We start from the raw sequence: 12,377 nt of genomic DNA on the forward strand, positions 1-12,377 counted from the left end.
ATTGTTAAATTAATTCCTACCACTGATTGCTTTGGGTGTTGTAGCTCAGTGGAGCCCAGTCTCACAGATCTGGCTGTCCCTCCTCTCCTGGGTTTTCCTGCTGTGGGATGGCAGATCTGGGCTGCTGAACGTCCTACTGGCACACCTAGGAGTTTGTGCTGGCCTTGTAGGGGTCTCTGGGCTTAGGAAAGGAACAATGAACACACCTCCAAGCAAAAGCTGTCTGCTGACAAATTCACAGCATTACCAGATTCCTAATAGGTTTCTATCATTAAAAAATGTTTAATCTTTTGAATGTGGAAATTATTTCTGTATGTAAATAAAACCCCAAGTATGTGTTAGGTGGGATGTGTATATTTATTAATCAAGCCTGTCTAGGGTAAAAAAAAACCATTTCTTTTGTGGCAGGGCTCTTGTCTCCTCGTTGGGAGCTGTAGTTCCTTTCTGGGCATCAGAGTTGCCAGTGGCTTGCAGTGCACTCAGCAGGGAGCTGTTTCAGGGATTAGACCCTTTCTGAGAAGGGAATAGCTTTAATATTTTATCTGATCCTGTTGGTTTTACCACTTCACTCATTAGCTTGGCAAACTTACCTTGATTATGTGGGAAGTTCTAACATATATCAGCTACACAAAGAGCTACAGAAACTTCCCCCAAAGCCTCCTGTGCTGGTAATTCTTGTTTCTTTTGTGATTCGGGGGCAGTGTGAGCTGAATGAATGTGAGTAGCTAAGGAGAATCAGGCAGTGCCCGATTGAGTGTCAGCAGTGCCTGGCTGTACATGACCCCCAGGAAGGTGGAGCCTGGATCCTGCACAGTGCTGGGACTGTCCCCAGGCAGGGACAGTCAGCAGACACTGGGACACAGCAGCTACAGGAGCTTCAGGCTTAAAATGTGGTGTTAACCCAGCACAGCTGAAACAAACAGTTAATGAGCACAGCAGAGACTTCTAGTGGAGATTAGTCCTGATTGTGTGAGGACAGTGCTCAGATGCTGGAGTTCTTTTGAGATTATTATAAGCATGGATATAGGGGGGTTCAGTGGGCACAAGTTGGGTTTTGAGGTTTCTGATTCAATTTTGCATTGAAAAAAATTAACTGGGTTGACACAGGATGTGAGGAAAGCTGCTGCTGGGGGTAGGAAGAATAGGAGGCAAAGGGTGGGACATAGTAATTACCTTTCAGGTGGGAAAATGAACTATGGGAGATGAGGCTGGAGGTGGTTTTAGTCAGTGCCTTTGTCTGTGACCTGGAAAAGGTAATGAACAGTGAAGTCTCCAGTTTTGTTGGTGATATTACCTCTTTCAAGCAGTCAAATTGTGCTGATGGTGGGAAAATCTCACTGCCAGAAGGATTCCACTAAATGAGGCAGGCAGGTGTGAAGTCAGAATAATCCCTGTGTATGCAAGTGTAAAGTAATGAATCAAGGGGGGGAAACCCCCAAAAACTAAACCATGGCAGCCTTGTGTGTTCAGCTCTGTGCTGTGGTGCTCCCAGGATCTGCCTTGAGTCTTCCCCTTGAAATTCTTTGAGGTGTTTGGAAGTGCCAGCAAAACTAAAGTCATCAGGGAGAGGATGGAAAATTACATACTTTTTTCCTGCTAACAATGGTAATACCCTCATATCTTGGATTGTCTACAGTCTTTCACACATGAAGAGCAGGGGGTTGTAGTGGAGGTGACAGGGAAGATGAAGGGGTGTAGTGGCTGTTCTGTGAGGGGAGGTTGGAATAGTTGTAAAGAAGACTGGGGGAGGAAAACTGATCAAGATCTACTGAATCTTGAAACTTAAGCTGAATGTGCAGCAGTTATTTGAATTCTGCCAAACCCAGAATTTGTGATAATGAGAGGAAACAAAGGGGTCTGTTGAAAATAAGTGAGGTTTATCTTCACCACCAATATCAAGGGCTGCTTGGGTGCTGATTTGGGCCTTTGGCTCAGAACTGGTCATACTAATCTGTAAAAAGGTGAGATGCTGAAGTACTTGGTGTACTCAGTTGTCAACAATGCAGATACATTAGTTGTTTGCTCCAGTATCTAAAGTGCTTCCTGTGAAGAATTCCTTCTGTGCCCTGTCTTCACTTGTGGTTTGCTCAGAAGGATTTAAAATAAACTATCATGTGCTCTCCAGGGAGTGTACAATCAGAGCCTCCCCATGCATGGCTGTTCCCTGGTGTGTCTTGTGTGAAGCCTCAGAAGTGTGTCAGATCCTTTTCCCTCCAGTTAGGAAATTGGGAATGCAGTTTGAGCTCTTGCTGGTGCTTCTGTGGCTCCCAGCACCTGCTCAGACCTGAGTGACAATGCCACAGTCACAACGCTGACTGATTATATATACAGGACTTAAGCTTAAGATGCTTGTCATTAAAAAAAAAAATAATTGCTGGTGTCCCTTAATAGCAGCTGGCTGAATGTAGCTCTGCCTGAAGGCCTGAGGCTGAGCTGTAAGGCCTCAGATTTGATCTGAGAAACACTTCTGAGGGCTGAGTCTGCCCTGCCAGGGGGTGACAGCATTGGTGTGTCTGTCCCCCTGGACAAAACTGACAGGAGCTGAGCTTCCGACTGAGCCAGCCAAACATCTGGCTCTCATCATCCACATCAAACACTTTAAAAGCTTCTTTTCTTCTAGAAAACACTGAGGCTGATGTAGAAGCTGCCCCAGGTCAGAGTGAAGAAAAGTCCCTGCCTGCTGCACCTGTTCCTAGCCCAGTAGCACCAGCACCTGCACCCTCCAGGAGAAATCCACCCGGTGGCAAGTCCAGCCTAGTGCTCGGTTAAACCTTTCCTTTCCTGACTGTTTTGAACTTGTGTCTGTTTTCTTTCCCCCATGCTTGTGAACTGCACAACTTGAGCCTGACTGTAAATCTCAAATTTCTTTCATTGAAAAGAAGCACTTTATGTACTCCATCTTTTTTTGAAATTAAGGGTTTTTTTTCCACTTCTGTCCTGTGTTTCCCCCAGATCTGCTGGAAGTGACATGAGTGTTTTCTAGTGATAGACTTGAGGGAAAGCTTTATGAAGTATTGTAATGTAATTCAAAGGAGAGTAGCTTGGTTCTAAGTGTGCTTAAAGGGTTTTTGTACTGAGATTTTTTTTTAGAACCCCTTAGCTTTACAAAGGGTCTAGAATCCTGGTTAACCACGCCAGCAAACAATCAGCAAGAGCAGTCCCTTCCTCCACATGTGGGATTTAGGTATCTAAAAGGCTTCATTGACTGCATGTGGTAAATGCCTTGAGCCCTGCTGTGCCATATAAATCATTAAGTGGTTAATGTACACCATGCTGCCTTTAAAAACAAAATAAATCTTGATACTGGACTACTATGACACAGGGTCTGTGCCAAATATAGGGCTGATGACCAGAGCCACCTGGCCTAGTGCTGGGAAGGGGCTGATTCAGACTTTATTCAGTAAAGGTGGAGTGGATCATATAAATAAGAATTACAGGGCATTTTTTTTTTTACAACTGACTCAATGCTGTGCATGATCATGCTGGTGCTTGACCATGAGGTGAAAAATCTCATCCTTTAAAGTGTGTGTTGTAATTTCACAAAGCTGGATTGTTGCTTAAAAGTAAATAATATAGAAATTTTGAATCAGTGTTTCCTGTGTGGGTTTTATTTCACGGGTTTGGTTTTGGTTTCTTCTCAGTTGTCCTTGTCTCAGCCGATCTTCCCTGCTCTAACATGGGAGAGTTGTTACACCTGGCTTGAGGTCACCACCATGTGCCAGCTTCCCCTGAAGAGAGAATCTGACTTAACTCTTCATTTTTGGCTTCTAGATCAGAGAACTGTGGAATATGGCTTGATATATATTAAGGTTTATCCAACACACTGGTTTTTTTTTTGCAAGAAAACTGAGAAAAGTTTATTTTCCTCATTAAAAAGAAAAAAAACAGAGGACCCTAAAAAGGGAGAGGGTGGAATTAAGACCAAACCATGATGTTCTCTTCTGTTCTGGAAGGGCTCTGTTGCTCAGTAAGCTACAGCAGAGGATCTCTGTGGAGCAGCTCTGTCTGCTGGTGCTTTTTCCACCCTTCTCCAGGAAGAACTGGTGCCTGAAAGCACCCTGGCTTTCCAGGTCACTGCTGGAGAAGCCCTGCCCTGGGGTGCTGAACCTACCGAACTGGATTTGCTCTGACATGTTCCTCCTGTCCTCCACCCAGGGGGGTTCCCTATAGCTGATGTGCACCGTGCCCAGCACCGACTGCATAGAGAGCATGGGGATAACCCATAAATTAATGTTTCCTTTGCAAGCCTCATGCCCAGGGGAGCTTGTCACTGCTCCTTGATGGCTGCTGAGGCTCCTCTGTGCTTCTTTCTCCTCGGGGTGGGGACCTGGCAGCCGCAGCCCGGCCACTGCGGGGTCCCGAGGGGTGGCAGGGGGGCTTTTGTGGGCTTTTGCTCTATTCCTGCTGAGCCCAGCCCTGTTCCTATTGTAAATGCAGGCAAACCCAGTGGGAAGAAATGATGTCCAACTCCAGTTCAGAAGGCTGAATGCTGCAGCAAAATGCTGCCTTTTTAAATGATTGCTAATGGCTGAATGAGTAACAGAGAGGTCTGCAAGACAAAATTACAAATAGTGTAAATCCAGACTTCACCCTTCCTTCTGGTCACCACGGGACAGTTGAGGACTCTAAGGAAATGGAACAGATGCTGATCCAGGCTGTGCTGAACACAGTCCCTAGAAGCTTATTGCTCATTTTAAGATCATGTACTGAGCCTAGAGGTTTTTTACTGCTAAGAAATGACAATTTCATTGCCCTCCTGTCCTATAGAGAAGTACAGGCTCCTGCCACTGGCCGATAGACAGGAATATGAATCCAGTCAGCACTTCCACAGGCTCCAACTGCCGGAGTTCAGATCAATGACTGTTGATGGTCAAAAGTTCCTGGAAGCAGAAATCTGTAAATATTGTCAGTAGACATAAATTTGGCTATTACGTTGCATAAACAAACATGATTTTTTGTTTAAATGAGTATTCCTTAAACAAATCCTGGGAAAAAAAAAAAAAACAAGCCACAGTAATTCAAGGGGTCATGACTTTTTTTATTTTCTTTTTTGGAAGGTCTACAATCTGATCTATGAGAAAAATTGCCCTTTGTTCTATATCTGGAATTCTCATTCCCTAATTTGGTTCATGCTCATCCTGTTCCTCCCCAGACCTTAGGTGTGGCAATGAAATAACCAGATAACTGGTTTGGATCCCAGCACACCAGCAGTGGCAGAAAGCTCTTATCTTGCTGTTCTAGCATGACTTCCTAAGGAAATCTGTCTCCTTTGGTAGTCTCTGGAGCTTTGGGCTAGTTTAGATATTTTTGGCAGAACAATAAAATTATAGTTTTAAAGATCTGAGGCTCCTTTGGGTTTTATGTAAATGCCATCCATTAGTTTAAAAACAGAGTCCTTGTTTGTTCTGCTATGGCTCTATAGAATGTCTGTGGGACAGGAGAATCCCTGTGGAAAGTCTCTCCTTGGCTCCAGCTGCAGGGAAAGCTTTGGCAGGAACCAGCAGCCCGCACAGAGCAGTTTGTGTGTCCATGCAGGGAAACTGAGCCTGCAGTTTGCTGAAAGGAGGGGACCCTTTCAGCAAACCTAACCCTAACCCATTTTATTTAGAAGGACTTCTAATCAATTTTATTTTGTTGAAGATTTTTTCACTACACGTGCCTACCTGCCCTCCTGTGTGTGGCCATTTGGTTGGTGGGGATTTATCCCTGTGTTTCCTGGCCCCAGGCAGTTTCAAGAAAAGGATTTCAACATCCCCACCAGTAGTAAAAATTTTCTAGAATTACTTTGAAGTCCTGCAAATGCTAAAGCATAGGGACTACATCTTAGTGCCTCCAGTTTTGTATCCAAATTGTTATCTACTAACGGAAGTTAAAAGGAAACATTCAGCATTGGTGGCACGAACATGTGGAAAGAAAATGGTTTTACTTTCTTTTTCTAGTCACTTTTTTATGAGAGGAAATGGCTTCTGGTTCCAAGAGTCATCAAATTAAATTTCTTTCTCCAACAAAGCCAGACTTTTTTGTGATGTGGTGGAAACTTGCCAGTTTCTGGTGTCTTGCTGTAGGATAAAAAAGCTTTCAGACACGAGCCCCAAGTCTGTAATTCAATCTCCTTGGGAAGAGCTCCAGGGAATTGTTGCTGGGATCAGGGAGGCTTTGCATGGAAACAGATCTGACTGCCATGTCTGAACCTAGACAGGCTCCTTCACCTCTTCTGATCTGCGTGTGAAATCAGGCAGTGCTTCCAACTTTCTGGCTTTGATTTAAGAGTATTTGTAGGTGGTGATAACTGAGTGAGCTTCAGGATCTGGGAGTCTGGTTTAATGCTGACTCTTTGACACTGCTGCTTAACTGAAATGGGTTTTTGTTGATGTTCCACTGGTGTGTACTGGTGGTGTAAAGCAAGCAGACCTTCAGCTGGAGTCGAAAGAGCTGGACTCTCCTAAGCAAAGGCTGCAGCCTGCCTTTGAAGAATACTAAAGAAGAATTAAGTTTTCCAAACTGTTCGATGGCATGGGAATGTATGACCTTGATGCTTGTGGAAAAATGCTGCTTTGGCACCTCTGAAGTTCACTATGTGACCCCAAGGAAATTAAGATTTGTGTGTCTCACTCAGGGTAAAGAGATATTGGAAGCTTAACCTCTCTGTCTGAAGCGGAAATTTAGGCCTGGAAGGGGACTCAGCCCTCGGTGCTCCTGTGGATCCTTTGCCATAATGGGATGTGGGAAGGAAGGGGAAAACCCATCAGCTGTGACCTACTGTGAAACAATCATTTAACACAGGCCACTGAATAGTCACCAGGGAGCAATTCTTAAAATTAATTAACCTCTCGCCTCATGCCTGATAATGAAAAGAGACTAGGCCGGCTTCGATTTTTTGGCCCTTGTGCTTGAGTAAGAGTGGGCAAAGGCTGCAAGTGCTGGAGAAAAATATTCATTACCTCACACAGAAATGATTACACAGCATTTAAGTTAATGTTTTATTAACAGAAGCTTTTACAAGAGAGCTGTTCTCATGAGCCCCCCCCTTTTTTTTTTTCCTTCACCTTTCTCATCAGTGGTAATAAAGACAAACTTAGAACTTCTTCATTTATAGGGCAGCTACAGCCTGCCTACCCTATGTAATGATTCCCTAGCTGGCTGCCTGTGCCATGATTAGAGGATGGCATAACTAGTGCCACAGGGATGGAGAGATTGTGAACTGCCAGGGCAGGGAAACTCCTTTCTCTGCAGGAGGAACACCTTTCTGTGACATTTCAGTGACTTGAGTTGACACTTAGCGTCACTTGTCACGGACACTTAAGGGGAGAGGTGTAGCACAACCAGCCAGGAACTGGAGTGGATATAATTCTGCTCAATAACCCGAGCAGAACACCCCTCTTTACTGGGCAGGGTTATTTGTGCAAGCTGGGTGCTGAGCTGCACTTGGCAAAGCACTTTCCAATGTGCAGCTATGACCTGCTTTATTTTAAATATTTGCAGGCTTAGCTGAGTGCTTGGCCCAGCTGCTGTGTTAGCGCTGTTCCATGCTGTTTGTTAACTAAACCCCAGCACTGATGGCACCAACTCCTCTCTTCAATGCTGCTCTTGACCTGCTGAGCAGAAAGGGAGAACAGCAGGAGGTTCCCCTCTCCACAGCCCTGCTCAGTCCTTGGGCAGAGGAATGCCCACTGCCGTGTGCTTGCTGAGGTTCCTGGCCTCCTCCACCTGAGGAGGGCTGCAGTAATCCTGCAGGAAGATGGATGCCAGGTTACTGAGGCGCGTGTTGGCCGAGAGCGAGAAGCGGAGCATGCATTCCACCACGGGCAGCGCCGTGGTCTGCGCGCGCGACCGCGGTGTCGTCAGGAACATCAGCGTGGTCACAGCTGACACCACGGTCTCCTCGTTGGAGCTGGACAGGCAGTTGATGATGGGCTCCACCCCGTTGGCCTCCAGGATGTACTCTTTGTTTGTTTTATCCAAGCACAGGTTGCAAAGGCCACCTGGAACGGCAAGAGGAAAGTGTCCGAGGTGATGCAATTCACAGCCCATCCTATTTCTATCATCCAGATCTTCTGGATGGATGGAAAATCCTTAACGATTCCCTAGGCCATGTGTTTTTGATTGTTTCCAGCGATTTTCCACCAGCACGCTGCTCCTGCCTGTCATTAGAGGGCACTGTTACTGCTGCACATAACTGCTTCCACACAATGATTCCAGGAACGCTCACTCATCCCTAAGGGAAAACACAACCCAGTTTATTGCAGGTGCTATAGAAAGACAAAGAATGGAGGTAACAGAGTTAGTAGTCAAGAAGCACAGAATGTTTGAAACTTGACACTTTGAGATGCAGACACAAACCTTAAAAATCAAATCCATTTAGTATCATCTCACAGCATCTGGCCTTTTAGCTTATGTTCAGACAATGAAAAATCGTGGTAAGGTAGTTCCTCAAAAGATTTATTAAATTTATTGTCAAGTAAGTATTCTAGAAGACCAGTTGCCAGTATCAGAATGGTTACATGGATCTGTACAATGTACCTGGCAAAACATATGTTTAAACAACTGCTTCTCTACAGGACAGATTTCAGTAAAAAGTTAATCAGGTAGTGTTTAGAAAAAAATAAAAAACAACAAAATCTTTTCCAGATAGTGTCTTCATTAAGCTCTGTAAGGACATGGAAGACACGCCTGCCTCTGACTTCTCTCCCATTGTGCACTAAACGAGGCTTTATCAGCACAGTGTGGGTTTGTTTTTGGAGCCCTGGGTGACTTTGGGGCGGGTTAAGGACCAGACCGAGCGCGGGGCCCGTGTCCCCCGCCCGGGTGACAGCTGAGGGTGCTGGGGCAGCCCTTACCCATGGCAAACTCCACGAGGCTCTCGTTGTCCTCCGTAAGCATATCGAGGAACAGGTCCAGCACCTGGAGCTGCCGGAGATACTCGTAGTTGCTGGGGTCGTAGGCGAAGTTGGCCAGGTTCGCCAGCACCTGCTCCTTGGCCTCTGCAAGGGAAAAGGGTCGGGGCGTGAGGAAACGGTCGGCACGGAGAGGGCGAGCGAGCAGCGGCGTTTGTTACCTGTGCTGTCCGTCACCTGGAACTCGGTGACGAGCGCCTGCAGGTACTCCAGCCGACCCAGTTCCATCGGGAGACACCGCACGGGCTGGGTGTTCCGAGGAATGGAGATGAAACGCCCGCCTCAGCGTGGCGAGAGCAGCCCGCCCGCCGCCATTGTGTGGGCGGGACAGGGCGGTGCCAGCTCCCCTCAGGCGGCCGCCATTTTGTGGGCGGGACAGGGCGGTGCCAGCTCCCCTCAGCCCGCCGCCATTTTGTGGGCGGGACAGGGCGGTGCCAGCTCCCCTCAGCCCGCCGCCATTTTGTGGGCGGGGGGGAGGTTCGCGCCTCAGGGGGAGATGTGACTGTTCCGCATCTGGCTCTCTCTCTAAATACATTATATATAATTATATATTTTATATAAAAACAAATGAGCCTATGTCGAGGTATTTGGCTGTCTCATTATATGGCAGAGCGTTGCTGTTTAAACGCGTGGTTTTGCAAAGCAGCTAACCTTTTCCCACTGATTTCTTACTCAAAGAATATTCGCCTCTGTGTTTGTTGTGCTATTCCATCCTAATGCGTTGTCCTTGGGGTAGTGTTGCTCCTGGATCAGTTCCAGTTTAAATAACGGGATTGTCATCCATGAAGCTGAGGGAGAAAAAGTAAAAACAGGGCACAATATGTGCACAGTGAGGGAAATTATCTGTGAAAAAAAATGAAACAAAGCCAGGGGGTGAATTAAAGAGCAGCAGGTGATTCTGTCTTGGTTGTACAGTGGTTTGGGCACAGAGCAAAGCGATTCCCTTGTTTTGAAGTAACACAGCTCGGTGAAACCACCACAATTTTACGTGCTGCAAGAGGGTTCAATTATGGTTCATGTTGTGTAAATATACAAGGTAAAGGTTAATAAAGATCATAAACTGTAGGAGTGGACTCTGCAGAAATTTGTACTGGTTTTATTGAAGCAATTACATGCATGGCTGTTCTTCTGTGGATAAGGCAAGGAACAGGCTGTGAGAATTTGTCTTTTATGTTATCTCAAATACAATTGATTTTCATATCCAGCTAATTAGTTATGGACTGATCCACATGGCACCAGTGACAAGGGTGGTGGGCTGATAACCCACACAGCTGAGGGCACTGAAATATCTGCCCATGATTACATTAAATAGAAGGATGAGCAAGGAAGCTTCACTGAATGCAGTAATGCTAAATATTTTAACATTGTAATGGTGTAGGAAGATACAAAACATGAAACACAAAACATTTATTTCTACATGCTATAAAAGTTTAAGCAGGCTAAATGCTAACAACTTCAGCATGATTTTCAGCTGAAGTCAGTGTGGATTTATGTATATGGCTAAATATATACATGTGGTTTTTTCTGCATATTTGTATATATTTGAAAATGATCAGCAAAGGTGCTACAAACTGTGTCTATATTAGAATGTTTTGCTAATGGAGTAAGAAATCTCTTCTAATGTGTGCCTTTATAAGTGGTAAGTGCTGCTATACTTTAAATCCTCATCTATCATTAAACAGAAGGTGAATGAGAAATGTAGGGAAGCAGGAGCAGAGAAAGCAAACACAGGGAGCTAGTCCATACAAACAGAGCACTGCTGGGAGTGACTAATGGGGGGGGGGAGAACTGTGTTTAAAAAGGAAAAATGCAATTACTTCTGTTTGTAAGATCTGCATTTACCCACCCAATATTGGCTGTACAGTTTAATGGTCTGAGTGCTCCAAGCACTGGCTGTTTGCCAGAGCAGTTCCCAGAGCAGGGGCTGGTCTAGCCAGGGTAGTCACAGCTCCAGGGGCTGTTCTGGTGACTTCCATAGCACACCGGAGCCAGAATTCAGGAAATTTTAATTTTTAGTAGTTGTTTCTTTTCTTATATCTATTAGCTATGTCTGCAAGCAGCAAGACAAGCTCTTAAATGAAGTGATTTTGCACTTCAGAGGTGTCTTAGAGTGTGTAAGATTGCCATAACCTTTATTTGGGGTTTATTGCTATTAAATGTAAATAATTAATATTAAACTTTCTCAAGTATTACCCTGACAAAGAATCTTCGGCTTTTAAGAATCATGATCTTGCAATATGTTAGTGTGAATTTCCCAGTGTGTTTCATTTCAGTGATGAAATGTGCTTCTAGCCAAAATGTTTATCTTGCAATAGTGAGAATATCTTCAATGATAAAGGGGGGCAGGGGAGGGGCAAGGAGGGCATGGCTCACTTTTTGTGGCTTTGCTGTTTCTCAGAGATTTGTAACCTGGCTGAGTTATTAGTGTTTGTCCCAAATTAAAGCCAGACAGGGTTATTTTACTGTCTGCAGGTGTTAAAGGAACTGCTTCAGTGAGGCTGCTGTTGCCTTGTGTAAAAGGCTGACCTTAAACTAATGAGGGGAACTTTTATCACTTTCTTTTCCTTCTGGTCCCAAAGATTCCTAGGGACTGAGTGTTGCTGCACCTGTAGGATCCCTCTGAGGGGGAATATTTATTATTCTGTAGCATGCTCAGGTCTCTCCTGTTATCCTTTACCAAGCTCCTGCTCAAGGCAGCTTGGAGTCCAGGTGGGAAACACACAAGGGAGAGGAGGGAGGTTGTTTTCTCTGTTATGGGAACTAAGACATCATATTCACCTGTGGAAACACAGCATAAAATGTTACTTCTTGTCTGCTGAGGATTTGCTTCAAACCTGTGGGTTGTGGATTACTTTTAAAGGCTCTGTGGAAAGTAACCAGGGGAGACAAACCTGTTTTCAGGCTTAAGTTCTATTAGAAAGGTTTCAGTCAGCAACTTGAGAAATGTTAAAATAACAGGTTTGTGAATTGGTTGTTTTCTTCCCAGAAACCTCTCTCTGCACCTGCGAATAAGTCCCAGTGACCCCAGAGATAAGTCTGGGAGTACCAAAACGCACTTCTGAAAAGCACTCTCCTTGCCTTCCATCCTAAATTATCTTGCACAATAAAGAAATTATCAAAACAGGTATTTTTGCCTTGGTGTAGGAGGAGCTGATGTCTGTGTCAGCCTCAATGGTGAAGATTTTTGGTTTTGCCCTGTACACTTCCTTTTTTATGAAGCAGCCAAGGCAAAAGCATTACAGGTAGATCAACTGGCTCCATGCAGGAGGTGCCTTCCATTGCTCCTTCACCTAACCTTTGTTTCCTGTCACAAATTTTGGTGGATTGTAGCTTACACCATATCTTGCTTGTTTTGTCCAGGACATTTGTAGCAGTGGGAGGATCTGGGGCCACATAACCTCATATTTCTGTAAGAAAACAGAAAGGGAGTGTAGAAAGGTGAACAGAATTTAAAATTTAAGAATTACACACAGAGAAAATGGA

The 12,377-nt window shown here is 45.0% G+C and overlaps 2 protein-coding genes across 5 annotated transcripts in view; one reads left to right on the plus strand and one right to left on the minus strand.

The window, feature by feature from the left end:
- Positions 1–12,377, plus strand: part of JPT1 (Jupiter microtubule associated homolog 1) — a 38,740-nt gene that overhangs the window by 6,885 nt on the left and 19,478 nt on the right. For 2 of the 3 annotated variants that reach the window (NM_001245329.1, XM_072936870.1), the window contains 1 exon segment: positions 2,621–3,586. The exons of the other annotated variant lie outside the window; for it this stretch is intronic. In NM_001245329.1, the coding sequence (NP_001232258.1) occupies positions 2,621–2,769 (149 nt within the window). In that variant the 3' untranslated portion in view covers positions 2,770–3,586. 3 annotated transcript variants of the gene reach the window in all.
- On the minus strand, positions 6,957–9,258 carry ARMC7 (armadillo repeat containing 7). 2 transcript variants are annotated; one of them, XM_072937114.1, is made up of 3 exons: positions 9,072–9,258; positions 8,838–8,981; positions 6,957–7,982 (listed from the first exon to the last, which is right to left on the minus strand). In XM_072937114.1, the coding sequence occupies exons 2-3, from the start codon at positions 8,878–8,880 to the stop codon at positions 7,645–7,647; spliced, it is 381 nt and encodes a 126-aa protein (XP_072793215.1). In that variant the 5' UTR covers positions 8,881–8,981; positions 9,072–9,258; the 3' UTR covers positions 6,957–7,644. The 2 variants fall into 2 exon arrangements, with proteins under 2 accessions (XP_072793215.1, XP_002197256.3); XM_002197220.5 differs by having other exon boundaries at positions 9,056–9,250.

This window comes from Taeniopygia guttata, chromosome 18 (genome assembly GCF_048771995.1).
Source record: "Taeniopygia guttata chromosome 18, bTaeGut7.mat, whole genome shotgun sequence".
Classification (NCBI taxonomy): domain Eukaryota; kingdom Metazoa; phylum Chordata; class Aves; order Passeriformes; family Estrildidae; genus Taeniopygia; species Taeniopygia guttata.

What these genes read in the sequence shown, in the direction of transcription:
- ARMC7 (XM_002197220.5), bottom strand. Translation starts at nt 9,122, where the DNA reads ATGGAACTGGGTCGGCTGGAGTACCTGCAGGCGCTCGTCACCGAGTTC. An exon ending in CCAGGTGACGGACAGCACAG is followed by an intron (nt 8,982 to 9,055) that starts GTAACAAACGCC and finishes TTTCCCTTGCAG; the next exon opens with AGGCCAAGGAGCAGGTGCTG. An exon ending in CCTCGTGGAGTTTGCCATGG is followed by an intron (nt 7,983 to 8,837) that starts GTAAGGGCTGCC and finishes TTGCCGTTCCAG; the next exon opens with GTGGCCTTTGCAACCTGTGC.